General features: G+C 49.0%; 10 protein-coding genes; 6 read left to right on the top strand and 4 right to left on the bottom strand.

The window, feature by feature from the left end:
• Positions 1 to 318: 318 nt before the first annotated feature.
• Positions 319 to 2,513, top strand: FFUJ_02284 (related to tol protein; the record flags this gene model as incomplete). XM_023573996.1 has 2 exons in its annotated part: positions 319 to 1,263; positions 1,308 to 2,513. The coding sequence occupies 2 exons, from the start codon at positions 319 to 321 to the stop codon at positions 2,511 to 2,513; spliced, it is 2,151 nt and encodes a 716-aa protein (XP_023427429.1).
• A 126-nt stretch (positions 2,514 to 2,639) lies between these two features.
• On the bottom strand, positions 2,640 to 4,376 carry FFUJ_02283 (related to beta transducin-like protein; the record flags this gene model as incomplete). The annotated part of the gene is made up of 1 exon (XM_023573994.1): positions 2,640 to 4,376. The coding sequence occupies one exon, from the start codon at positions 4,374 to 4,376 to the stop codon at positions 2,640 to 2,642; it is 1,737 nt and encodes a 578-aa protein (XP_023427428.1).
• A 1,049-nt stretch (positions 4,377 to 5,425) lies between these two features.
• On the bottom strand, positions 5,426 to 9,558 carry FFUJ_02282 (related to ROT2-glucosidase II, catalytic subunit; the record flags this gene model as incomplete). XM_023573993.1 has 18 exons in its annotated part: positions 5,426 to 5,755; positions 5,811 to 5,942; positions 5,992 to 6,095; positions 6,142 to 6,475; positions 6,524 to 6,712; positions 6,758 to 7,226; positions 7,274 to 7,319; positions 7,369 to 7,468; positions 7,518 to 7,749; positions 7,795 to 7,991; positions 8,048 to 8,136; positions 8,193 to 8,260; positions 8,309 to 8,506; positions 8,553 to 8,616; positions 8,664 to 8,919; positions 8,965 to 9,045; positions 9,092 to 9,245; positions 9,293 to 9,558. 18 exons carry the CDS (start codon positions 9,556 to 9,558, stop codon positions 5,426 to 5,428), a joined length of 3,309 nt encoding a protein of 1,102 aa, XP_023427427.1.
• A 1,033-nt stretch (positions 9,559 to 10,591) lies between these two features.
• FFUJ_02281 (probable laccase precursor) lies at positions 10,592 to 12,882 on the top strand (the record flags this gene model as incomplete). XM_023573992.1 has 9 exons in its annotated part: positions 10,592 to 10,822; positions 10,871 to 10,988; positions 11,035 to 11,156; positions 11,203 to 11,263; positions 11,309 to 11,326; positions 11,376 to 11,510; positions 11,559 to 12,557; positions 12,608 to 12,642; positions 12,700 to 12,882. 9 exons carry the CDS (start codon positions 10,592 to 10,594, stop codon positions 12,880 to 12,882), a joined length of 1,902 nt encoding a protein of 633 aa, XP_023428764.1.
• A 436-nt stretch (positions 12,883 to 13,318) lies between these two features.
• FFUJ_02280 (related to histidine kinase) lies at positions 13,319 to 16,338 on the top strand (the record flags this gene model as incomplete). XM_023573991.1 has 2 exons in its annotated part: positions 13,319 to 13,813; positions 13,861 to 16,338. 2 exons carry the CDS (start codon positions 13,319 to 13,321, stop codon positions 16,336 to 16,338), a joined length of 2,973 nt encoding a protein of 990 aa, XP_023427426.1.
• Positions 16,339 to 17,508: 1,170 nt separating this feature from the next.
• Positions 17,509 to 18,453, top strand: FFUJ_02279 (uncharacterized protein; the record flags this gene model as incomplete). Its single annotated transcript, XM_023573990.1, has 1 exon — positions 17,509 to 18,453. One exon carries the CDS (start codon positions 17,509 to 17,511, stop codon positions 18,451 to 18,453), a length of 945 nt encoding a protein of 314 aa, XP_023427425.1.
• A 1,820-nt stretch (positions 18,454 to 20,273) lies between these two features.
• FFUJ_02278 (probable alpha-L-arabinofuranosidase precursor) lies at positions 20,274 to 21,245 on the top strand (the record flags this gene model as incomplete). XM_023573989.1 has 2 exons in its annotated part: positions 20,274 to 20,935; positions 21,002 to 21,245. 2 exons carry the CDS (start codon positions 20,274 to 20,276, stop codon positions 21,243 to 21,245), a joined length of 906 nt encoding a protein of 301 aa, XP_023427424.1.
• A 266-nt stretch (positions 21,246 to 21,511) lies between these two features.
• On the bottom strand, positions 21,512 to 22,894 carry FFUJ_02277 (probable NADPH2 dehydrogenase chain OYE2; the record flags this gene model as incomplete). XM_023573988.1 has 5 exons in its annotated part: positions 21,512 to 21,640; positions 21,688 to 22,168; positions 22,217 to 22,246; positions 22,302 to 22,420; positions 22,466 to 22,894. The coding sequence occupies 5 exons, from the start codon at positions 22,892 to 22,894 to the stop codon at positions 21,512 to 21,514; spliced, it is 1,188 nt and encodes a 395-aa protein (XP_023427423.1).
• A 473-nt stretch (positions 22,895 to 23,367) lies between these two features.
• Positions 23,368 to 25,025, top strand: FFUJ_02276 (uncharacterized protein; the record flags this gene model as incomplete). XM_023573987.1 has 3 exons in its annotated part: positions 23,368 to 23,866; positions 23,926 to 24,737; positions 24,786 to 25,025. 3 exons carry the CDS (start codon positions 23,368 to 23,370, stop codon positions 25,023 to 25,025), a joined length of 1,551 nt encoding a protein of 516 aa, XP_023427422.1.
• Positions 25,026 to 25,463: 438 nt separating this feature from the next.
• Positions 25,464 to 26,259, bottom strand: FFUJ_02275 (uncharacterized protein; the record flags this gene model as incomplete). XM_023573986.1 has 2 exons in its annotated part: positions 25,464 to 26,155; positions 26,208 to 26,259. The coding sequence occupies 2 exons, from the start codon at positions 26,257 to 26,259 to the stop codon at positions 25,464 to 25,466; spliced, it is 744 nt and encodes a 247-aa protein (XP_023427421.1).
• Between the last annotated feature and the right edge of the window lie 529 nt (positions 26,260 to 26,788).

Genomic DNA, 26,788 nt, shown 5'->3' with positions numbered 1-26,788 from the left:
TCATTCAGGATCGGGTTCCTTTCTTCCCCTGACTCTTCCAATAGATAGGATTGTAAAGCAGGCCTTCTATTCCACTTTGCAGTGGGCTAGCCCTGATCCTTGTCTGATCTTATCCTATCACCAGGTACGAGCCATCACGTTCAGGCATCCACTCAGTCTCACTGCTGACGCTTAACCCCGCAGTAAGAAGACCGTATTTTACAATCAGCTCTTGTTGCTGAGAATTAGGCTCTGAAAGCGTTGTCAAAATATCTAATAACTTTTTTCTGATGATCCACTTGGCAGTGCAGTAACTGTAGAGCCCCAGTCACAGAGAACATGCCTATCCACAACTCAAGACTATGCTGCTTCTGCCGTAAGCTCGAGCCGGCAGACCAACCTTGTCCTTCGCTCCAGAATCAACCAGTCCAGGCCTTTCCCAGCGGTATAAATAATACCACGAAGCCATGGACAAGAAAGGATGAGGACTTGCTCGAACAGCTCCGCCAGCACCCAAGCGAGCTCTGTCAACGATGTGCTGAATTCGACATCATTCGCGCCTTCAACGCAGCGGATCCTTTGGATGAAAGCCAGAGAGGCGAGCTAGAAAAGGCTCAGTATATTGAACACGCTGAGAGACAGGAACCATACAGACTGCGCTTCGGTCTGTTGTCACAGTTTCACATGAAGCCTTCTTGTCCGCTATGCCGGTTGCTTTATCGACTCATTCCTAGGCCGCCACCAGAGCACGACACTGCTGTTCTGACGCTTATTCCTTATCGATGGCATATTCGACAGGATCATTGGGAAGGCGTTCCAGAAGATGACAAGCCAATGTTCGCGATTTGGTTCGGACTTTCAACGCCGGGTCTTGATATGTCGGGACCGAGTTTCTTCAACGCGGGTCAGCAGCTGAGAGCTGCCATGATGACTGGCGAAGCCATTGCTTTGCACCCGAGCTCGTCTTCAGAGGAATTATACAATGCTAGGGTTATAGACGGGATGGTAGATGTTAGTCTCATCAAGAAAGGTCTCGAGCATTGTCAGAACTATCATTCAGAGAGTTGCAATGCCAAATTCGACAAAGGCTTACTCATTACGAAGATGCTTGATGTTGATACCCGGAAAGTCGTTGATTGCCCTGATAACTGCGACTATCTAGCTCTCAGTTATGTCTGGGGCGGTATTCATCCAGCTGATGGGGCTTTGGAGGCTGGGACACTTCCCCAGACGATCGAGGATGCTATCACCCTGACCAAGAAGCTTGGAAAGCGTTACCTATGGGTATGTAAATGCAATGCTTCCTTAGGATACCGCTAACTATGCAGGTGGATGCTCTCTGTATCGATCAAAGTCCCAACCCAACGCCCGAACAAGCAGCCAGCAAAGCCAAGCAGCTTCAACTCATGCACTTGATCTACTACTGCGCCACAATAACGATCTTTGCTGTGGCAGGTCCGCGCTCCGACTACGGAATTCCTGGAATCTCAAAGCCACGCGTGGGGTCTACACGAGAGCGCATCAACGGAAAGGATCTAGTAGTCGTCCCTCCACAGATCATGTCAGAGATCAAGTCCTCCGTTTGGCAAACTAGAGCATGGACGTGGCAAGAAGATGTTCTATCTACGAGAAAGTTGTACTTGACGGAGACTCAGTGGATATTGCAGTGTAATGAGACGTTGGGGCCGAGTGATTATGCAGAGGCGCATGACACAGCTGTGGATCTTACTTGGACCAAAGTTTCTGGTGGGAAGATGAAAGCCGGTTACGTCGAGGTAATTGGGACAAGTAATGTTCAGAATTTTGAAGCTAATACTTACAATCAGACCACAAACACTGAGTTCCTCGATCGAACTTCGTCCATGTTCATATCGGCAGTGACAACATACACGTCACGGTCTCTCACTAACGACGGTGACTCTCTGAATGCCTTCCAAGGTGGCCTCGCACGCTTCGGCAAACCTGTCTACCCTCAAGGTTTCGAATGGGGCATGCCACTGAAAGAGTTTGCTCAAAGTCTAGCCTGGATCCACGATCATACAGTCAAGCCTACAAGACGCTCAGCATTTCCAAGTTGGAGCTGGGCCGGTTGGGGCGGAACCGTGCAGTATCCCACAGATCTTACTGAAACAGCTACCGAGAACGGTGATCTCATTCCGCGGATGGTCAGCATTGACGACAAGGTGGTTACACTTGAGGGATGGACTGTAACACTTGACATTCGGACTGAACCGTTCAGTGAGGTGGTCATACCCGGGACTGATCAGGCGATTGGATGTGTTACGGAGAGGAATTTTAAGCACAACATGACTCTACCAACGGGGAAGTATCGGTGTTTCGTTGCCGCGAGACTGAAGAAGGATGTTTTGAGGAATGGCTTGGTTAATCAGTTGATCTTCCTGGTAGTTTTGAGAGGCGATAGGGATGTTGAGATTGAAGAGAGGCAGACAGCTATCACTGTGAGCAGGCTTGCTATTGAGGGAAAGGACTTTATGGAGTTTGGTCCAAAGAAGACAGTCATCAAGATGAAGTAGAGCTAGTGCGGGTCCGGGGATATACAGACAAGACAATGTTCTTCATTGTTCAATCTGTAAAGGTATTCTATTGTATGTGTATCCTCATTTTCATTAAATCATGTACGTAAATCATTTCTTCCATTCTTATTCCAAGGCACTTAACCATCTTGACAAATCCTTCGCTCCATCCGCAGTCCTAAACTTATGCCCATCATCCCAAGGCGCAACCTCGGCCGGCTTAACAATATGGGCCAACTGCAGATGAGCAACCGCCATCATCGAAGACGCCGATATCCTCACCCCCGAACTCAACGACACCGACGTCAACAGATCAATCTCGTGCTTTCTCACAGTATCCGACGTTGTATCCTTCTCTTGATCAAAGATAGCCCTCCAATGCCCTGTTCTCGCAAGTTGAGAGCGAATATCCTGCTCCTCTTCGTACACTGCTTCCTCGAGGGTACTGTTGCTGAAGGCGGAGGACGATTCTTGTATGCCCCGGATTTTGCAGAACCATTCGATTTTCGAACCGGTGACTTCTATGCCAAAGACGAGGGTGGCAATGAAGACTGAGGCGCGCTTCTCGTTCTTTTTTATGCTTTGCATGCCCTGGATGGCGAGGACGCGGCCGTAGTGGCCTGCTTGATCCCATGATTGGAGACTGATGGTTCCGGATTCGAGGCGGGGGCAGGACGTTATGCTGTCGTAGGGAATAGCGCCGCTGTCGAGAGTAACTAGAACTTCGTAGCTGCCGTAGCCGTGGAAGTCGGGCTGGTATGAGGCGCGCTCTCGACTTCCAGCGATGAACATGTTTTCTTCCCGAAGTTTTGTAGATCCTGTCAGGACCGGCACTGGACAAGGTGGTGTTCGGTTGCGAGTGCAGCGGTCCTTGCCTGGTAGGCGGTTCAGCAGCAGCGCGACTTGTTGGTTCTCTGAGTCTCGTCTGGCGTTGAGTAGAACAAGCCATTGCTCGACTGATTCGGTGATGGTGTTCATGATGGGCAGCCTGATTGACAGACCAGCATTCGTCATTGTGTATGTTTTCGCCTCGTGGACAGGCCATTCGGTGTAGATGCTCGAGTCGACAAAGGTCTTTGGTGATGGGGAGAGAATGCTGGCCCAGTCGTGAGGAACGTATCGTTCGTCCCAGGCCCAGCAGAAAAGTGTTTGGTCGTTTGAAACACGGATGATCTCTTCTTGTAGCCGTATAAACGCCCGCATTCCTTCGCCGTAGACGATCTGCATGTTAATGTCGAAGATACCCAGCATGCAGTATGCGATATCCTCAACTCTTTCTGTCTCTCGTTTGGATAACCAAGACATGCGCTCGCCGATACTGGCTTTGTAAAAGGTGCAGTCGAGATATTGCTGATCAATCTTGGTAACGAACGAAATCGTATTGGCAAGCGTCTTTCTCGTTCCAATAGTCGTCCAATCATTCGCAAAGAACACCACCGACGTAGGAGCCAGAAGCTCAGGCAGGGTCCAACCTCTGGTAAACCACCTCGACTGTCTGAACTGCACCATCGGATCAAAAGCGCCCGTATCAATGGGCGACACGTCACTCAGATAGACATAACAAACCGATGCGTTCTTGTACCAGGAAAACATGGCATTCAGGGCCTCAGAAACCTCTGAACTGCTGCTCTTGTCGATACAGTTGGTGTCGCACCAGAGATACATGAGGCCATCCTTTCTCGCCTGCTCGCAGACGCGACGAATCTTCTGATGGCCCTTCTTGAGCTTCATGAGCTCGAGGTTGCCCTGCCAGTCTTGGTACGTGGCCTCGTCGGGACCCCATGTGTGTGATAAAATGGCATATTCGGGAGGCTGGCCGTAGAATTCCTCTAGCTGGAAGGTTTTGGTGTGTATGAGACGCATTCTTCTGGCGGGACATTTGATGAGACAGGGTATAAGTGAGAGAAATGGTGATGAGTTTGAGGGGAGAATTGAGGAGAATTGTAGGGGCTTGAAATAGGGATCCATACCGATTAATGGGTTTTGGCGGTGAAGCCCCACTGGTGGAATCGCGATGATGTGGCATGCATATTGGGGATGGTACACGATGCTAGATTTGCTGGCAGGTAGCAAATTTGAGCTTGTTGTCATGAGTCAGAGTTTGGTATCCTTGGATTAAGTGGTATAATTGATGCCCAAGTGGATTGCCAGCAAAGTCTGTATCGGCGATGGCGTGAGTCAATGACCGCCCTTTCGTGGTGTTGATGATGTGATGCCCTGGTCCTTGGCGGATGTACTGGCGATCCGTGTTCCTGCAAGACACTTGATTGAGGAGGATGTTGCGGGTATGCATGTCGTAGATTATGCAGGTGCAGCAAAGACACGATGCAGACATGGACAAGGTGTTTGCTGCTCCACTAATGATTCGTGGCATGATGTCTATTTTGAGGGTTGTTCATTTGGTGTATGAAGTAGTTCAACTGGAATCACACTGAGAACTTCAAGTTGCAACATAAAGGAACATCCATTATTGTAGCACCGGATGTTACTGTTTGCAGCCCAATGTCACACAGTCGGTTGTGAGCGGGCGCTGAAGTATAACGGCCCAACGGCGGTGACCAGCAGCCGAAACATTCACTGGCAGCCATACATTATATGACAGTTATTGTCTTTTTGATCCTTCTAATCAAACTCAATTGCAGGCCCTAAGCTTAGACAGAAATGACATTACCTTATCATAAAGTAGTATCATCTCATCTAAGAAAAGAATGTGGTTTACGTCAAGATCCTCCTAAAACGGGCACGGTACCTGACGGTACTTTAGCGCTAACAATATAAACGGAGATGTGCCCTAAAACAGATTCTCTGCAAGTAGCTACGTAGTATCCCAATCTGACTAATGTTCATTTATGAATGACAACGCCGACAAACCCTAAACAAAGAGTGTTCCCATCCAATATCCCATGCCATTCTCAAGGCAGCCCAGTGACATTAACTGACAGATACCGATCCGCAAAAGATCCCTGGGTATAATTCTGAGGTGTCTTGAGCGACGGCACAAGATGTACCGGTACACTAACGGTTAAAACACCACGACCTGCGATATAAGTTGATGTCAGTCCAGAGTCAATGACAGTCATCCCGTTTTCATCCTCAAAGTCGACACTGATCTGTGACTCAGGTGGCGCAGTAGCTTGAACTGTCCAGATGGCAAAGTTGTAAGCATCGCCGACGGTTGCTTTGGGGTCGTAGCCATCCCATTGGTGCCGAATGGTGATTTTGCGGTTTGTCCCAGTGTTTTCCTGGAACTCTGTCAGTACATGGTAGAACACGTAGATGCGACTGGACAGGTTTTACCTGGGTGATTTTGGCTTCGCGGTAAAAGCCCTTTGCTTTGGCGTACAGTGATGCATCTTTATACTTGTGCTGGGGCAGGTCGATGGGTGCACTGTCGCGGCTGACACCATCGTCAAGATACATCGAGTATGACTGCAAAAACACTTAGCCTAAGACACTTGAGCGTCGTGGAAGTACTTACAGTAGTCTCTTTAGGCTTTCCACCTGGGTATACATGAATGGTAGGCGGGTTCAGATCGCCCTCCTTGACCCACTGACGAACATCAAGCTGAGGAATGATAGCACCTTCACACTATTAGCTTTCTCCATGTCAATGGCGATTTCTACTCACCCCCTCGTATGTACACAGGAGTCACGTAAGCGACCTGCTCCGGATGCGCAACGGCATCAGGAATATGGCAATCATAGTCCACGATCTTGCCACCTGGGGCTGGTTTCTGCAACACAGCAGCATGTTTGAGAATTGGATCCGGTCCAAATCCTTGGTTGTTAACACGGAGATTGGATGGATACCACTTGTCGGAGTTTGGAAGATAGACATCGCGACGTCCTGCCTTTTCCTCAACCTGAGGACAGACCAGGATATTATGGCCCAGAAGGTACTGATTGTCGATAAATCCTTGGTTTGAGTTGAAGAGGCTGGTGTCAAAGGGGTCGGTAACGAGCTGGATGGGTTAGTAAGTAGTTATGACCTACGGGGTATGAGGACTTACCATTGCACGTGCAACTGGCAGACCGTTGATCAGGTTGGCAAACATGTAGTCGTACAGAACCTGAAGGAGGGAGTATCTAAGCTGCACATAGTACCTACAAACAGGCACAACGGAACGATACAACGCAGCCTGGTCAGGTGGAAGAGGACCAGGGAAGTTATGCAGGATGTCATCGTAAGCCCAGGGTTCCTAATCTTGTCAGTATCTCGGCCGGACATATCAGACTAAACTCACCTGAAAAGCTTTACAGCCCCCGGAACTCGCCTCAGGATGCTGTAAGTAGTGATTCCTATACCACGGCAGCAAGAACGCCCCCACATACCACCTAATCAACAACTCAGGATCGCACCACCTCGGATTCGGCAGCGTGTTAGCCGGATCCGCCGTAAAACCACCCATATCAACACCCGCAATACTCAAACCGCTGTACCCCAGCGCAAGAACCTGCGCAACAGAGATTCTGAAAAAGTCCCACGAGCTACCGTTGTCGCCGGTCCACAGCCCAGCGTAGCGGTGCATGCCGGTCTGGCTTCCGCGGCCGATGATGAAGTTGCGCTTGTTCTCGCGGCCTTTGAGATTGTTGAGGCCGTGGTATGTTGCTTTGTGGAGATTGTACGAGTATAAGCTCCAGAGCTCGATGGCGGTTTTGGTCTTGGGGGGATTGGTGTAGCTGTCGTCTGTCATGAGCAGACGGGAAGGGAAACTGGAGTCGTTAGAATGGTTGAATGAGTGATGGAAGGGGGGATGTACCCGAGAGAATCGCCGTAGCATTTTGCGGCGGCCGGAGTTGTCATGTCTGAGGGGGTTAACTTGAGTTGGTAGAGATGTTGTGTAGCGCGGCTTACCTTGCCAGACGAATTCGAGACCGTTGTCGAAGAGATACTGATACTGCTCACCCCACTTCTTCCTCGCAGCTTTCCTGTTCAGATCAGGATAGAATCCGGGCTGGGCATGTTAGTCCTTTACTGTCATATGCAGAGGCGAAAGGACTCACAGTGCCGAGGTTGGTGCCATAGCTGACACCGCCGTGAAATGGATATCCACTGTTATAATTCTCGGAAAAGTTGTAGTCATCCCTATATTCAGGAGCGCCGATATAGTCTGCAAACCTTTCACGTTGGTTAACGTTGTTTGGGTCCAGGTTCTGCAGACCGCCGTCGTAGCGCCAGCAAAGAGGTTGGTTGTTGGGCAGACCATCCAGGTATCGCTTATCAGCGACCAGAAGACTAAATCTGTCAGTCATTATCATCCAAGACACCGTTGTGACTTACTTGGTCTCTGGGTTCTTCTTATCATTCACATCCCAGAAGCTATCGAGTGCTGTGTAGGGACCTTGATCCGAGGGACGAATGGTGAGAATGGGGGTGATGTTGGTGCAGCTCTTTACGCCCTTTGCCTTCAGACCATTCAGGAAAGATCCCAGGTTGGGGAAGCCATAGTTGCTGCTGGTGAAGGTACGGTATTTATCCTAGTACTGTTAGTTAAGCTCATTTATCTCAAGAGCGAACGTGCCTGGAAGTCGACGTCGAGATGCATCCCGTCCAATGGGATATCGGAGTCTCTGTATCGCTGTACTACGTTGTTCACTGTGCCTTCGTTGGAGTAACCGTAGCCTTGATTAGTCAGTACGCGATCTCTATGGAAATGTGCTAGGTTCTATGTAACTCACATGCTTGATGATGTCCAAGGATGAAACGAGGCTTGAGCTTAGGTCGTCCGACAATGGAGGTGTATTGCCTAGTAATAGTCAGCAAAGGATGTTCTCCCAGTTGGCTGCATACTTACCAAATCATCCTTGGCACATCGTCGGCCGTTAGAATCCATGCATCGAAGGTGTTGAACCGTGTAGCAATACTGATAGTATGCGAATCATTCTTTCCAAGGTCGATAGCAACTTGGGAATAGTTATCCACCATGACACCAGTGACATTCTTTCGATCCGGAGTGCCATTCATCTCCAGAAAGAAAGGTGTAGAGTGGTACCTGTCTCCGGTTAGAAACTGACCGCTATACTATGAACAATACTTACAGCGGCTCTCGAGTATCCAGGGCTCCAAGGCCATAGACTTTAGAGTAGTTGAAGTTGTCATAACCTGCCTCATCAGCACCTACCCAATCAAAGCATGTCGGTTGAACTTACAGAAGAAGTTGAGATAAGTAGGCTTCTTGATAACAGTCCGTCCACCCTGCTCTCCAAAGCCAAGATACGCTGCTGGACCAGGCTTCTTGATGTTGAGAACGACATTGTTCACAGCATCGATGCTAGGATTACCTTGATAAGAGAAAGTCTCCTCTGTAGTCTGCCAGATGATCTCCTCGTACTCAGACACAGTGTCGATACCAACGGTCTTCAAGAACGCTGGGTCTGCATCGAGAGGCTTGAGTTTTCTCGTCGCCTAAACGTGTGAGCGTAGAAGTATGAGAGATGGGGTGGTACCTACGACGATGCGGAATGGGGATGCGAAGAAGTGAAGAGCTGTGTTTGGAACACCAGTGGATTCACTGGTCTCGTACTCGACGGTCTAGAGTCTGTTAGATGGTAGTATGCTAGAGTTGCGGTAGACTTACTGTGAGGACCCAGTGATCTGGGGCCTTCTGCTCAAAAGACGTCTTCCAAAACCATCCCTCCTTAGCAGGATACGAGTTCCAGGCCTCAGAGTCTCTATACTCTTGCTGTAGATCATCTACTAAGCTCGAAAATTTATCTTCAACGATAGTACGCCTGCTCTCATCAGCATTAAACCCTGACACATTCATAGGAGGACTCACGAGTTGAAATCATCATAATCCGATACAGCAGTGTACTTTGGATTGTATCTGACTCTCCAGATCTGCGGCGATGCAAACTGGACTAGACAGTGAGTGTTGGGCTCACCCTTTAGAGTGATGTGTGCAGCATAGCGGAGAGGATCGCTGGGGGATGTTGAGGTAGATGATTCAACGGTGAGAACCTCAGAGGGTTTGGTGAAGTTTGGGACGGTGGGAAAGAATATGTCTGCGGGAATGAAGTTGAGGGGGTCCGTGGGAGTAGCCATGATGGCGATAGTTGGCAGTGATATTGATCCAGCGATACGATGCGGGATTGGGCCTTTAATACCTCAATCTCATTCTCTGGGACATATATCGGCATTTTCAAACTCATACTGGGTGAACAGACCTCAGTAAACGAGTATCAAACCATTGTCATACCCCAAACCACGCCGTCTCGCATCTTAGCCCACCGATACAACCTCATCCAGCCACGCATCTCACCCGCATCCTCCCGGCCAAGACCGGTCAGCAATCTGCACAACCCATCCATCCTCTACACGAAGTCGTATCAAACCTCCCTAACCACTCCAATAAATTATCCCTCAAGACTGCACGACGCCCAGCGAGGATACTTGCTCGTCCAATCAGCTCCCCCACCAGCAGTTCGTGCCAGAGCTATTTGGGTAGCGTCCCATCCGCTTGAAGTCAATAGTTCTAAGACTATCGATGCAAACTCTAGCGTGGAGAACTGAGACATGCCTGATCAATCGGTTGTCTACTAAACTAGACCAAATACTCAAAATCGTAAACTGAGGTATACTCTTATCACGTCTTATCGCTCCAGCATTGTATTTTGGTGTTTCCCCGCTCTCAGCTGCATGCTTGGCTTACTCTCTGCATTGCATTATTGAAATCCTGCATTTCAGCGCTGTTCTGATTCCTTAATCCGAAGCTACACATATGCCGTAGAAAGCTTACGTCTAGACCGATCCAAATATTACGACGTTAGGGGTAGCATTGACGAATGAGTTTGTGCGGATAACGTGCGTGTTGACGATGCCTTCATTCGTAATCGTGTACGCCACCCTGCGGGTTTTCACATTTTAGTTCATGGCTTGTTTTCAGCTGCTGCAGGACTGCTTATCATGAACTGTTTGGGGAGTATGCGTTGTTGTGAGGAGATACTGTGTTAGGCGTTTATATCAACATCCCTTCTCCATCGGGGTCCGCGTAACCCTCCATTTCTTTCCAGCTGCCATTCCTACCCTCTCCCCTTCTCTCTGTTTACAGCAGGCCACCATCCAAGCGGCTTTCAAGATGGGTTTCTGGAAGAGACTCACGGAGTTTCTCTTCATTCATCGGTTTACAGACCAAACCAAATTCTCTCATACATACTCCCCTGTCCAAGATCTTTCTCTTGTTGATGCTTTTGATGCTGAGTCTATCGATGGAGCTTGCAACTCGCCTACGAACAGAAAATGTTGGTCAACTAACTTTGACATCCATACTGATTATGAGGAGGTCATTCCAGAAGGCAAAGTTCGAAAGGTAAGTCATCTATTTATAGCCATGTGAAACAGATACTGAAAGATGCAGTTTCTTTTATACGTTACTAATGAAAGGATTGCACCTGATGGATACTGGGTTGATCGGATGCTGTTCAATGGAACGTATCCTGGACCGACTCTGGAGGGGAACTGGGGAGATACATTCGGTAAGTCACGTTACTTTGGTCATCCTGTCGTGTCTAATCTTTCAAGAAATCACTGTCGTGAACAAATTGACCAACTTCAATGGCACATCTATCCACTGGCATGGTATCCGCCAACTAAACACCAACTGGATGGACGGCGTATCAGGCGTGACAGAATGCCCAATTCCTGTAAGTATCATCATATCCCACCGGACTCATGTACTGATTAGAACAGCCTGGGGAGAACTTCACTTACATTTGGAGAGCTACACAATATGGAACATCGTGGTATCACAGTGAGTCACATCTCCTCAATATGTGACAATATCTAACAATCCCAGGCCACTTTAGTCTCCAGTGTTAGTATCTGTGCTCTTCTATCACCATCTCCTACTAACGCTAGGTTAGATGCCGACGGGCTAGCTGGTGCTCTCAAGATCAATGGGCCGACTAGCATGAACTACGACGTTGATCTTGGCCCAGTTCTCATAACTGACAACTTTCACAAAACTACATTTTCCCAAGTCCAGCTAGAATATCTAGGTACTTCCCCCTCTTCCACAGAATTTCATCAGTGCTGACAGAAAAAAGGCCGCCCTCCACCTCCAGACAGCATGCTCATGAACGGCAATGGAAAATACTACTGCTGTCCCTCTCTAGACAAGAACTGCAAGGGTGACTCCAAACTAACCTCATTCCACTTCGAACCAAACAAGACTTACAAGATGAGCCTTGTCAACACCGCTGCTTCAACGCACACAACCTTCTGGATTGACTCCCATAAGTTCTGGGTCGTGGCCACTGACTTTGTCCCCATTGAGCCGTATGAGACAGACTTGATCAACATAGCCATTGGTCAGCGCTACGACATTATCGTGAACGCAACAGCTGTCAAGGGGAAGAATAGCAGAAACGTCAACTTTTGGATGCACGCTCGCGATTGCCAGAATGGCGGTGCGAGGTCCAATCTTGGCATTATTCGCTATGATGCTACCTCAAAGTCCATCCCTTGGACACCTCCGCCCAAGGAAGATAACATCTGCTACGGATGCCAAGACGAGCCTAGTAAGAAACTCAAGCCCATTGTGCAGCGTAACATCACACAGCACAACGATGACTACATCAAGAACTCGTTCAAAGTACACCTCGTCGGGTATCCCAATGAATTCAAGAAAGACTCCATGATGCACAAATGGGTCCTCGCGAATTCATCCTTCTATCTTGACTGGGCTGAACCAAGTCTAAGTCTCGTCAAGATTGCTTCTGAGAAGGGATGGAATAACCCTCAATTTCCTGTTGGGTATGAACCTGTGACTCTTGACTACAAGAACGGAACGTGGGTTGCTTTTCTCATCGAGGGCAAGTTCACAGAGTCGATTCATAATTCTACGACAAAGGGACATCGCAAGGTGTACAAGACTCAAGCACCTGTTGCGCACCCTATTCATGTGCACGGACATGACTTTGTTCTTCTCGATTCTGGTACTGAAGAGTTCAATCCGAAGAATTTTACTCTTCAGCTGGAGAACCCGCCTCGTCGGGATGTTGTACTACTACCAGTTGATGGATACATTATCATCGCCTTCCAGAGTAAGGAATCCCTTTTATTTTCGTGATATGCAGGGACTAACGGTTTCTAGTCAACAACCCTGGTGTTTGGCTCATGCACTGTCATGTAAGTTTCGCCTAAACTCGTCGATCTCGATCCTCGGAACTAATGCTCTCCCCACAGATCGCGTTCCACGCATCGGGAGGTCTCGCGCTTCAGTTCATTGAGTCCCCTAGAGTCATTGGACCAATGTTTAAAAATTCTGGCATCTTGCCTACGTACTCGGAAACATGTGCGAACTGGGCTGCGTATTATACCATGTTTAACAAGCACAATAACGCGACTCAGGAGGATTCTGGTATCTAGTTAGTGTAGCGGCGGAAGATCAGCGTAGCATAGCATGCCTGGGGCTAGCAAAAACGACCCCATGACTTTTGAAGAATTACCGCAGGTTTCAGGGTATCATTTTGAGCGGGGGGTTCTCTAGTTGAATCAAGTGCATAAACTCAACCAAATAAATGTGTTTTAATTCGAGAAATTGAAGAATTAAAACGATTTGTAATTAATAGCGCTTATCTCGGCACCAACAGTTATGACGACATGTTTGTCAGCCCCTAAAAGTGTCTGTCATTCCCGCGTTCAGTTGAGTTTCGGGTCATGAGCCCCTCCCTCTCCCTTCTTTTCCTTCTCCATCTCCATCAAATTCAATTCAATTCCTCTCATTAACTTTTCGACGATCCCTTCCCTAAAAGTTCCTCCTCCCCATGCCTCGCCAAATTGTTTCATAGATAATCATCACTAAATGCATTTCTTCCCCAAGGCAGACGCTGGGCTCCTCTCCTCAACAATCGACAAACATTCCCTCCCTCCACGTCCAAAGGCAGTCGGCCCCATCTTCGATGCCAACAATTTCAAGGTCCCGGTAGAGCCGTGGACTTCCGACGCCGATTCGTCCTTCTACCCTCCGAAGCCAGATCCGTTCGGTCCGTCGTCGATACCGCAGGAAGCGCATTGCGCGCCGTCTTCGAAATATGTGCGATCGCGTTTGGCGAAGAATGAAAGGCTGAGGCTGTCTATGCTATGGTACTATGCGAGGGATTTAGACAACGAGCCTGAACTCCTCGCGGGTCTGCAGGAGAAGGCCTGTCTTGCTCAAGAGTCGTCGGGCTGGGAGTATGCTGTTGTTGGTGTGCTGGATGTCAATGTTTACATTCGTCTGGCCACGGTAGGCCTTCAACTTGCTATTCTTCCCCGTGGTGAAACCCTCTGCGCACATACCGTTACTCAACCACCTGGAGTATAGCCACCACTGCCTCTCTGACGCGCTTCGCTAAGCCTCGATAGAATGTCTTCCTCTTACCAAATATGCTCCAAGACTGGAGGTTCCGCGAATCGCCATACGTCGAACACGGTGGGCTCATCGCATATGCCGGTGTCCCGCTGCGAATGCAACACGAGTCAGGTGAATGCGTCGGACTCGGTTCGCTGTGCGTAGCGTCAGCGACAGGTCGAGATCCCTTATCCAAGACACAGCAGCTTGCACTAGCTCGATTAGCCGACTGGATCGTCCACGATATAATACAATGTGCACGAGCGCGGCGCCAACGAGAACGTCACCGCTTCGTTGAGCTCATCGCAGCAGTCCAACAAGAGCCCGATGGCGAAGACGTCCAAGAGCCGATCCTCCGAATACTCCGACAAGCCTTCCCCGACGAGTCAATCAGTTTGCAGTCTACGGGCACCGATCAATCGACGGTTCAGTACCCCGCAACGACATCAGATTTGAAGCACGGATTGTGGGAGGATGACGAATACATCGAGGATTTCATCGCAAACTCGAATTTCGATGAGCCACCGAAAGATCGAGTCGTACGCTTCATCTCAGCACAATGCGAAACAAAACTCGGTCCGTCGGTCCTCGTCGTCGCGACAAAAGATTTCCGAAGAATATTTGACGATGTCGATGCCTGGTTTGTGCACACCTGCGCTACCATGCTCACCCAGCGATGGCAGAAACGTCTCCTCACGGAAGTCATGCGGGCAAAAGAGAAGTTCCTTCGCGGTGTATCGCATCAGCTCCGAACCCCCATCCACGGTATCCTCGGCGCCGCGGAGCTGTTGACGGAGGATCTAAGGGCATTGACAGTGCCTGGAAGTACGACGTTGCGGCCTGGCGTGGAGGCTATAATGAAGCCGCTTGCTGAGCTGGGCAAGTCGTCCATCTACCTTGATACAATCTCTACCGCAGGCAGAGAACTCATGTCGACTGTCAATAGTATGATCACCCTCAACCGCTGGGCTGATATCGCTGCTGCCGAACGACAATATGCTACGCATGGCATCGAGTCTCTAGAGACGTCACTCGTCAAGGCATTGGCCGACTTTACCTTCAGGGACACACGCACACGAGCCCCCGTCTTCTTCCATCACAACCTCACTTCCGAAAGCGAAGGCCTCCGAATCGACATCAACCTCTTCCGAGACAGTATCCTTCCTCTGATCGTAAACGCTCTACAAAACACGACCGAAGGAGTAGTGACCGTCACACAGTCCTATACACAAGACACAAAGACGCTCGTGGTGGATGTTGAGGATACTGGCTGCGGTATTCCTCCTGACGATCAAGGTCGTATTTTTGATCTGTACGAAAAGGTGGGCGAGCACTCGACTGGCGCTGGACTTGGCTTGACCCTCGCGACCAAATTCTCGGCACTACTTCACGGTTCGATCGAATTGGTGTCGTCTGAGGTCGATCGCGGCTCTCACTTCCGCGCAACATTTCGCGACATCCGTCCCTCGGGTTCTACTCCCGCCGAAACAAAAGCCTTGCAGCTCAAGCACTTACCATTGAGTTACCGACATCTTCCATCCGATCCACCCGACGCGCATTTGTCCTCGAACCTAGCGCAATACCTGGCCCAAAACGGCTTTACATCATCAAACGACTCGCAAGATTGTCTCAACATCATTGACTATATACGCGATCCGGCCGAACGAGAGAAATATCATTCAATACTACCGAAGGGACAGGTCGCTATCTGTCTAGTCCCCAACTCGGATGAACAAGGGGTTACCGAATCATGTACCAACATCGTCTTCGTCGACGGACCTTTCTCGTCGTCTGCTCTTGACTCGGCACTCCAGAAAGCGGACGAACTACTAGCACGACTACGCAAGTCAACGAGAACATCCCCACAACCATCTCCCGCGTTCCTCGAAGATTCGAAATCCCTCCTAACGGCTCCCGACCCAACGACCGAGAGCGACCGAAAGTCCGCATCAGACGAGGGCTACGGTTCCGTCGCCGGCTCGTCAGTCGCTCTACGAACAACCGAAGCACTGCTGAACGAATCCGTTGCAAAAGCCGTATCCCAAATCGAAGCTGCTACAATTGACCTCCCCATCCGCCCGCTCATTCCCCCGGCCACCTCAAAACCCATGACCCTCATCGTCGACGACAACGCAGTGAACCTGCGCATCCTAGAAATGTACTGCAAGAAGCGCGGTCTTCCCTACCTGAGCGCCATAGACGGGCACCAGGCAGTCGAGCTCTTTAAGAAGCAGCAGACATCCTCACCCATCGACCTCATCCTCATGGATCTCCAGATGCCGGTGTGCGACGGGATTAGCGCTACGCGGCAGATCAGGGCGCTGGAGAAGACGAGCAAGGCGGTGCTGTTTATCGTCACGGGGCAGGATAGCCAGATGGACAGGGAGGCGGCGAGCAAGGCGGGAGCGGATAATTATCTCGTCAAGCCGGTGGGGATACGGATGCTGGATAGTAGTCTTAAGAGGTATTTTCCGGATCTGGTGACGAGCTAGAATAGGAGGAGGGACTGGGCTTCTGAGGGGAGTTAGGTTAGAACAGTACACGAATACCCATGTTTTGCTTTGGTTCGAAGATACAGGGAGTGCATAGTGTGATGCTGCGATTTAGTAGTGAGGCGGTCTCTGTCGCGTTCAGATCACATTGTCGAGCATGTCCTCATTCGATGGATAATTCATTCCGAAGACAACTCTGCATTGACGTTGACATTACCCACGACCTGTCGGTGTGAAAAGGCCGCGTAGTTGTTCCTCCACCTATAGCATCGCATTCGAGCTCGCGAAGGAATAAACTTTCGGTCTCACCGATCTCACGTTCGGGCTGCGTATTATCCGATTTCTACGGAGTATTACAGTCCTCGGTGTTATGCCTCGTCTTCTGGTACGAGCATAGCCTGAGATTCAAGTTTGTCATCCCTCTCCAGTATGATATTCCAAATTGTAGAGATGCTCATAGTGAGAGTCGCCCGGCATTGTTGTGTCTCTGGCCCGGAAGATGGGGAGGAATGGCCCGATTGCCATCCTTGTCTGTACGGACGTCCGGGTCGGTAATAAGACGCCGGTGCTATTGTAGATCAGCGCCGGTAGTTACGTGTGCAAATGATGCGTGATCAGTATCATATCTTATCATTCCTCCCTGCAGTCCACTGAAGTAAACTCGAACGCTGTTCTGGTTTCTGTTGTTGCGTGTTCAAAAAACAGCACTTGAAGTTGCAGATCATCCCACAATGACCAACCCATCAACACCAGGTATCTCAAAGAGCGAGTACGAGACACTCACACGAATAAAAACGAAAGCGAAGAGTCTAAGCAATCATCATCGATCCAATTCTCTCACATTCCACGTTACATCCCCGGATTTAAATCTCCTATCTCCTCTAACCAAGCCTCACCCATTAGCCAATCTTGTTTTCTCAACCCTTGGCATTGCATCCTTCAGCGCTCACGCCAAGCAAAAATAGCATCATCACCCGCTCCATCCTTCAAATACCAAGACCCTTCTGACGCACTCGTCTGTCACTAATCTTTTGCCACTGACGTACCGCTAATCACTAGAATAAAACAGAGTGGATTGCCCCTGAGTGATTTAATGCTGCCTCTTGTCCTCTGTAGTGTTTTTGCAAAATAAGCTTATTTTTAAGCTTATGCACACCAGCTTTCTTCACAATGGCGACGACTGCTTCGAATAACGTGGCGGGGACGGAGAACATAACGCTCTCGTCTGCGCCGAGCACGCCGTCTATGCCGAGCAAGAATGAACAGCCTGATCCTATCGCGCGCGGTCCTCCACCACTACCGTATAACCTCCACGAGCACAAGCTGATGATCTTTTTATTCTGGTTCCTCATCTTGACAGAATGCACACTCATCCCGATTATCTTCTACTTCACAATCTCAAATCTCACTGATCTACGGCCGGGCGCCATGTTTGCCATCATAACGGCGATGTTTGGGTTTATATCTGGTGGAGAGTACGGTCTTCGCGGTCTACGACTTGCGTTGAAGCGCGATACTTATCGGCCTCTCAACGGCGCGGGACGATGGAGTTTCGATACGGTGCATCTTGTTCTCGGACCACCGTACTTTGTCATGACGGCGCTTATGATTGGATTCAGCATCCCTGATCCGCCGATGATGAGGGGTCTGAGTATCATCATGCCGGTCGGTATACTAATGGTAACATCGTACATGATCTGGACGGGGATAGCGTATCATTTCGGCTGGAGACTTCGCTTTCACCGCCTAAGCTCCCATGTCGTCGGCGATAAATATCCACCCCTTACTTTCACCATCATGGAGGATATCACGGCTTGTGATGGGGGTGCTGGGAAGGAGTATAGAAAGGCGGCTATGGCGCGATATAACGCGTCGCCGAAGTTTAGAAGGATGCTAGTGGAGATGCTCTGGGCTTGGGCGATTACTGGGTCGGTTGTGAGCATTGTTTTGATCGTGTTGGCGTGGGTGTTGCCGGTTGAGGTTGGATATACGCTTGGATGGGCGGTTCCATCGGTCTGGGGAGCGATTGGGGCGTGGATGACTATTAAATGGGGGCAGAGATCGTTGCGGATAGAAAAGGAAAATTGGAGGAATGATCATATGCCTACTGCATAGACTGGCTAGAATAGATGTATGCCAGATATGTATTGTAGAAATACAGCATTTTCAAGCTATAGAGTTGAATATTAGAGCGATAAATAGTCACTTTGATTGTTGTCACTGTTCAGAGTGAATGCTTTAAATTAAACTGTAAATACATTTTTAAGACTTAATAAAAAGTTAATCTACTCTTTTTGAACTATAAGAATTTAAAATTATGTCATTTTCTAGCTAAATAAAATAGACTCTCTATTAGAATTAAGGTTATGTTATTACTATGTGCTAATTGTTAAATATTTACTATATTCTCGAGTATAGGGTGAGCTTCAATGACCTCATGGTCTTATCTTATCAAAATGTAGCACCATGCCTCGCTTCCATTCCCCCTTTTGATCGTCCTATCTTATCGCATCCAGGAAACGGATATTACTTGGCGTTTCAAGGGGACGTCCATCACGCTATGACAAACCCACTTTGTTCTCGCCTTGCCATTCAACATCAAACATGAAAGAAGCCGAGTTCCGTGGGAAAACATTCAGCCTTATTCGAAGCCATCTTGCTCAATGCCCCTCACCCTCACTTCACTCACCGCTAACAAAATCCCCATACCCATCAACACTTGAACTTCGTGATATCTTGACTTACACGGTTATATGCACTCCGCATTTCCATCCCCCGCATTCTGTAGTTGCTATTCCCTATTTCCTATGCATCTCGCGATAATTTAATTCGCCCGCTTACACCAAACCTGGCTAAAAGACAAGTCAAAGTTCACCGTCAAATACAAGGTTGTGTCTGATAGGCGGAATAACAGCTGCGTGTGAAACAAGATATCAGTAGTTGAATTCTACTGGCACGCTAGTAATAGATGATAATCGCTGACCGCGATGGGTTTTAGCCTAATGAGGTCCTTTGCCGTGCCGGGGTTGTTTTTGCTTTCAGGGCCGAATCTGGGGTGTTGACTAGATTTACCGATGAACGGTGCAATTCTATAGGTGCGCCAATATCCAGCTCATTCTTTCCTGGGGTGCATACACATTTGCTCGCCACATGGCATCGTAAACTAGACTGTTCATAGTAAGAGCTGCATCAGTCCATTTGGGAACGGACATCATGTGGTGGTCACGCCTGGTGCTGGCCTTCTCGTATCCCGCGGGAGGGCCCCAATGAGATGACGAAGTGGAGGCTGAAACCAGGCCTGCCAAGATGAAACCCACTATGATTCAGCTTGGCAAATCGATTTTCTAGATGAAGCCGAGAAACATGCCGTGTCGACCGTTTCCTGCAAGACCCAAACAAGAAAGTTTATACTCTCCATATGGATATCCAAACGTGGTGTATGTATTCGTCACTGCTTCAGCTTCAGGCAAACGCACGCACGTACGGTAGAGCTGACTCGCAACAGGCAAAGGAGCTAAGGTACTTTTCTCCTCTGGTTAAATTAGCGTAGGCCAAATGTACCTGGGCCCCGATCGAGCTAACCCCAAAGCAGAAACACTCGGATCCGTCTCCGTGGTTCCAAAAGGAAGCATGCTCGTTCAGACTCGTTTAGTGGCCCTTGATCTATCCTTGTTTGGGTCATTGCTCGGATGATCTAGAACAAGACTGGGTTGTATCGTTGTATCCCAGTGGATACACGATATTTTCTCCTCCAATGCCAGCTCGATCATTCCCCAGTAACAAATGATGCCCATACAAATTAAGGGCCATCTCGCCATGCATAGTCCATCTACTATTTCATATATAATATACTGACTTCCTCCTCGTCGATCAGTCTTTACTCTTCTGTATCATCACAACCTCATATTTCCTCATCTCCTCAACCCGATATTACCATGAAGTACGATCTCAGCCTGCTCTCCAGCGGTCTGCTGCTCCTCGCCTCTGTCGGCGATGTCGCAGCCCAGTGCCAGCTCCCCACCTCCTACAAGTGGACTTCCAGTGGTGTCCTCGCCGAGCCCAAGAACGGCTGGAAGTCTCTCAAGGACTTCACTGTCGCTCCCTACAACGGCGGACAGCTCGTCTACGCCACCATCTTCGGCAGTAGCTGGGGATCCATGGCCTTCAGCCCCGTCTCCAACCTCAACCAGCTCAGTTCCGCCAGCCAGACGGGCATGAGCTCTACCGCTGTCGCCCCTACTCTGTTCTACTTCCAGCCCAAGAACATCTGGATTCTCGCCCACCAGTGGGGACCCACCAAGTTCTCGTACAGAACCTCCAGCAACCCTACCAACCCCAACGGCTGGTCTGCTGCTCAGCCTCTCTTCACCGGCGAGATCGCCAACTCGGACACTGGCCCCATCGACCAGACCGTCATTGGTGACAGCAAGAACATGTACCTGTTCTTTGCCGGTGACAACGGCTGCATCTACCGCGCCAGTATGCCCATTGGCAACTTCCCCGGTAGCTTCGGCTCCGCGTCGCAGATCGTCATGCAGGATACCAAGGCGAACCTCTTCGAGGCCGTGCAGGTCTACTCCCTCAAGGGTCTGAATAAGTACCTCATGATCGTCGAGGCCATGGGCAACAACGGACGATACTTCCGCTCTTTCACTGCCAACAGCCTCGACGGCACCTGGACCCCCAACGCTGCCACCGAGTCCAACCCCTTCGCAGGCAAGGCCAACAGTGGCGCCACCTGGACCAACGATATCAGCCACGGAGAGTTGATCCGAACCAGCAACGACCAAACCTTCCCCGTCGACCCTTGCAACCTCCAGCTCCTCTACCAGGGCCGCAACCCCAACGTTGGTGGCGACTACAACTCTCTTCCTTACCGCCCTGGTCTGCTCACCCTCAAGAAGTAAGCGGATTGAGAAAAAGTGCTTGCACTGCTTTTCTTCCTTCTGGGTTTTGCACGGACGTGGATGCTGGACACCCAGTTTTGCGTTGCAAATGGGATTATCATGGTGATTCATCCATGACGCTCATTCATCTGTACATAGTTATCTGCTCGTATATTATCAAGTCACATTCATTTGAATGGAACAATGCACATATTGCTCAAATATCTGTCCCCATCTGGTATTGTGTGAAATGCCTGTAGAACTATCTATACTTGCTCTAGTGACGTCTATGCGGTCGAGACTACTGGCCAATCATTGTAGCCTTCGTCTGGCCTCTTGTCCAGACCATAAAAAACCCAAGGGCCTCTATCATTCTCGACGAGAGGTATTCTGTGAGTGATACGAGGAACAAGATCCTTTTCAACTAGTCAGATTTGGCATACCTCGGCTTTGTACTACTCACCGGATTCCAGATGAAAGCTCTGGCAAACGTAATCATGTCGAGTTTGCCCGCTCCAATAAGAGCATCAGCCTCTCCAACAGTATAATCATGATTGGCCATAAGCAAAGTCGGACTTCCAGGAAACTTGACGAGGTTCCCAAAGTCAAGAACTGGATCATAGCCAGGAGGGAGAGGATAGCCTTCAGGCCGAGAGAGAGGTCCAAAGAATTCCCCTGAACCGGGGGATGTTTCGGCACCACGACGGCCAAGGTTAATAATCCCAACCTTTCTTTTGACAAGTTCGGTGATGAGGTACGTATAAGTCTCTTTCATCTCATCAAATTCCACGATAGAATCGTTGAGATGATCTGTAGGGTTGATTTTGACGCAGATATACTCTGGTCCGTGGAAGACGGCAGCAATTGCATCGACGAGTTCGAGGGTGAAGCGGCATCTGTTCTCGACTGAACCACCATATTCGTCGGTGCGTTGATTCGCACGGCTACATAATTAGCACTACCCTGGTATCCACAAGGTTGGTATGACTGACCTGCTGAGAAACTGTTGAGGCAGATAACCGCTTAAATGTCAGTTAGCAATTACCCAGAGGTGCCAATCGATATGTCATATATTACCCTTGAGCAAGGAGCTCAACACCGTCAAATCCAGCTGATTTAGCCAACTCACAGCTTCGTCTGTAAGTGTTGAAAACAGACTGGACATCTGTAATAGCCTCGATATTGTCCGTATGTCCCTACTTTCAATCAGCCTTCATTCATCATCCTCAGAAGAAACTTACAGGCATCCCAGGCAAGTCTCGATATTTCCCTCCATGAGCTTTGATAGCAGAAGGAGCCAAAACCATGGCACCCTTATCTTTCATAATAGGCAACTGATCATGCTGACACCTCCCAGCATGCCAGGCCTGGAAGAAGATTTTCCCACCAGTATCGTGAACTGCATCAGTCACTCTTCGCCAAGCATCCGCATGCTCCTGGGTAACCATGAAGGGAGCGTGTTTCCAGTCACAACCAGTCCAATCGACGAAAGTGCCCTCTGTGACGATGAGACCAGCGCCGTACTTGGCTCTATCCGCGTAGTGCTTAATTTGGGCTGGGCCAGGTTTGTTATCGTCGATACAACGGTTACGAGTCATTGAACCCATGACGATACGGTTTCTGAGGGGGAGCTTGCCTCCTACGGTGATTGGTTCGAGGAGGTTTGCCATGATAGAGTGAAATGTGCTGAAATAGATTTGAAGTAATGTTTGGGATGATTGAAGTGAATGTTGCTGAACCAACTACAAGATCAGTTGATGAGAGGAAACAGAGACTTTAAATACTACAGGACATCTTCTCTGGTATCTTCTTACGAGTGCAGCATGGCCTTTCAAGACCAGGAATGATATAGACTATGACTATGTATCTTTCATGTTAGATGATAAGTATTTGCCCTGCTAATATCAGTGACGAAGTACTTGATATTTAGCAGCGCTCAGATTCCTAGCTCAAGCATCTCCGACTCCCAATCTTCTGACGAATCACAGCTTCAATACTCCGCAAGCGGGGCCGCAGACTGTTCGGAGACTTTCGGCCAAACAAACCCGCGATTGGTTCATCATTAATAATCCCTATCATCCGCTCAACTACCCAGTCTCAACCATTTGATCCCACGAAAAGACATTATTAATACAATTCAGCGATGAAAGCGACATCTTGTCTTCAATGTAGAGAGGTCAAGAGGCGGTGTGTAAAGCAGACGATCGATTCGCCATGTAACAACTGTCAGCGCAAGAACCTAGCCTGCTCATCGCACATCAGCTCACAAACTACATCTGCACCCAAAGAAAACCAGGAATTTGTCCCAGACCTGACCGATGAGCTGGCTATCGAGTTTGTGGAGTCTTATCTGACGCATCTTGACCGCAGGGCCCATAGCATTTTCCACCAAGAAACACTTCGGAGACAAGTTCGCAGAAAGGAGATTGGAGATGCCTTGCTCTACGCTATATGTGCTTTAGGCTCAAAGTTCTCACCCAAGTCTGAGCATCGCGCTTTGGAAGCTCCGTTGATGAAGGGGGCGAAGAGGCTGGTACAAGCAGATCTTGAGAATGTGTGTATTGAGCATGTGCAGACTTGTATTCTTTTGTCACTTCTCAGTGCTGGGAACTGCCATACTTCTTCAGAGACATTATTTCTCCGTGAGTTCATTTGTTGTGGATATAGATCTATCAGTTGCGAGTTTACTGACGCCTTGCAGGAATTGCGATTGGTATGGCTGAAGTTCTTCAGCTTAACTTTTCGGTGGATGAGCCAAGTATTGCCAGTGAGACAGCCCTTAGAATTTGGTGGTCACTTTACATACTCGATCGTTGGTGTTCTTCTGGACTTGGAATACCCCGGCACTTGGACAACCCTCGCTGCCCTGACTCATCTCCTCTGCCTATCGACGAAACCTCCTTCAGACGCCTTAGTTCTTCGCGCTTACTCCAAAGTTCTAGTCGAACTCCGGGTATCTTTGCGCATATGGTGACTTTGATCCAACACTTTGGCCAGATCCAAGGCCTGAACCGCGCTATGGCCAAGGGAGACATGGAACCAAAGGTAAAATGTGATGCTATCAAGCTCATAGGCCAGAAACTCGAATCATGGAAGGCCAGCCTGCCGGAGAACATGCAGATGACGATACAGAATATCTACAGCCACCAACAGAACGACCTAGGAGGACACTTTATCGCGCTTCATCTGGTATTTCATCACCTCTCCGCACTGGTCTACTTCAACTCCCTTGAGACAAAAGAGCAATCATACACGGGACAAGAAGATCACGTCGCGCTGTGTAAATCCCACGCTTCGTCTTTCAGCAGTTTGTTACACACCTCTCGACAGATGAGTGGATGTCAGCAGAACTACCCAACCGTTGGACATATGACTACCGTGGCATCTGCTGTTCTATTACATACGCTTTTGCTAGGAGAGCCAGAAGATATCCCAAAAGCGCGACAGGAATTGAACACAAATTTTGAGGCACTGATTGAACTTCGGCAGTACTGGCCCGCAACAGAAGCAATGGTGAGACCCAAGTTCTGCTGATCTCTATATGCCACTGACATGTTGTAGATAAACAGGTTGATGACCTTTCAGAAGCTCTGCCTGCTGTCGACAGAAAGCCATAAGTTGGATGGATGGATGGTCAGGTTCTTGCTGGAACATTCTCTTGGACTAACGAAGAGGAACATGCCCATCATACCACAAACGTTGGACACTGAGTCAGAAGATTTCACAACAAGGACGAATGAGCTGTTGCAGGAAGGCCGATACACCGACTTTGATCTGTTTCACCAACCACAGAATTTCTAGCCGGCCAACATTGTCAGAACCAAAACCGGTCCCAGATCAACATTGCAGGTCCAAGGCATAATAGCCCCCAATTGTGACAATTTCGTCACAGGTAGCCAACTAACAGTTATTCGTGAAAGCTGATATGTAGTAATACGTCATTCTGCCGACCAAAATGTCACGAGCTGGATTTAATAGATATGTACTACAAAGGTACCTAGCCACCGTGCTTATCATACTGAATCCAATTTTCCCACTGGCCAGGAACCAAGATACAGTCTCCTTATCGTAAAGGTCCAATAACAATTGATGTAGGCACCAGTGTTAAGCTTGATTGTGCTATGTGAGAGACATCTGGTGTCTGCAAAACACAAACTCTTGCAATTAGCCAGATTGACGCCGGTCCTGAAACCAAGTTATACCAGCCTTGTCCCCAGACCTCGACCCCCAGATGGAGCACTAGGAATAGTTTGGCACCGGACCGCAATGCTTGTCAAACTGGACCCAAGCGTAGTTGTTGTAGTTTCCGGGAGTGAGCTGCGCAGTCTCCTTATCATAGAGATAGCAAGCGTGGGGGCCATTAGGCGACTTATTGTTGCTAAATGACAGACATTTGGGGTCGGCTTTGCATAGGTTCTGGCAGTTGGCTAGGTTCACGCCAGTCTTGACGACGTACCACCCTTGCCCCCATTTGGCAACTCCACAGCCATTTGCTGCTGTATCTGTGCGAAGTCTGGCGTCGCAGTTACTTTTCTCTTCGGAAATCCTGGCGTTGCAGCTATTCTCCTTTTCCGAGATCTTGCCGATACAACTGGTCTCCGCTTGGGAGATCCTGTTGTCACAGCTTGTCTTTGCTTCCGATATCTTGGCATCGCAGCTGCTTTTCTCTTCCGATACTTTGTTATTACAACGAGTTTCAGCTTCTGACAACTTGCTGTCGCAGCTCGTCTTCTCTTGCCAGACTTTGGCGTCGCATTTCGCCTGCTCTTCGGCCCTGGCTGCTTCTACAGAAGCGGAACAACGGCGATCTGCTTCAGCAGCCGCTTCCTTCTTGCCCTGTATATAGCAGCCGTCGGTCACTGGGCAGGTAGATCCGACTGGGCAGTTGCACTTCTCGGGCAACGTGACAAGACCGGGACCTCTCGCGTGCCCTACAATTGTCAATCTCAGAGTTGAGTTTGGTAGGCAATGGCCATAACTTACCATCACTGGCTGCGTATAGGATTGTGATAAATAGGACGAAGGAGATTCGCATTGCAATTATAGGTTTGTTGGATTCGACCTAAAGAAAGATGTACTGTTCTTTCTGGGCTTTGCTTGTGTAAAATGGAAATGTGGTGCTTGCATGTCCTAGCTATATATATCCAATTGTGTCCACTAGAAATGCTTTCGCGGCTAGATTGGTCTACGAATGACTGAGTATCTGACTGCCTCTAAGTGAAATTGATTGATGCATACCTGGCATAGGCGATCTGAGTACCTTTGGCTGCTGCTGAATGATGTGATTGCATTGCATACCTGAACGAGATGAAGTAGGTATCTTTCTCAACACCTTGTAGCGCCAAGCACAGATGCATCCCTCTCAGCTACGTCTTTGACGAAGCTGCATAATTGACTCACCGTGACAGGGATTCACCCCTGTTCTCAGCTCACACGAACGACTCTCTGCATCGCGCATCCTTACTATTCACGGTATGGCCGTAGAATGAATTATTGGATTCATACCCAATAATGTCTTGCTTAGATATTGATCTCCTTGATACGAACGCAGCTATCATATCATG

This window comes from Fusarium fujikuroi, chromosome FFUJ_chr03 (genome assembly GCF_900079805.1).
Source record: "Fusarium fujikuroi IMI 58289 draft genome, chromosome FFUJ_chr03".
NCBI classification, from domain to species: Eukaryota; Fungi; Ascomycota; class Sordariomycetes; order Hypocreales; family Nectriaceae; genus Fusarium; species Fusarium fujikuroi.
Note: the sequence above shows the minus strand (reverse complement) of the source record. Positions and strands in the feature narration are given on the sequence as shown.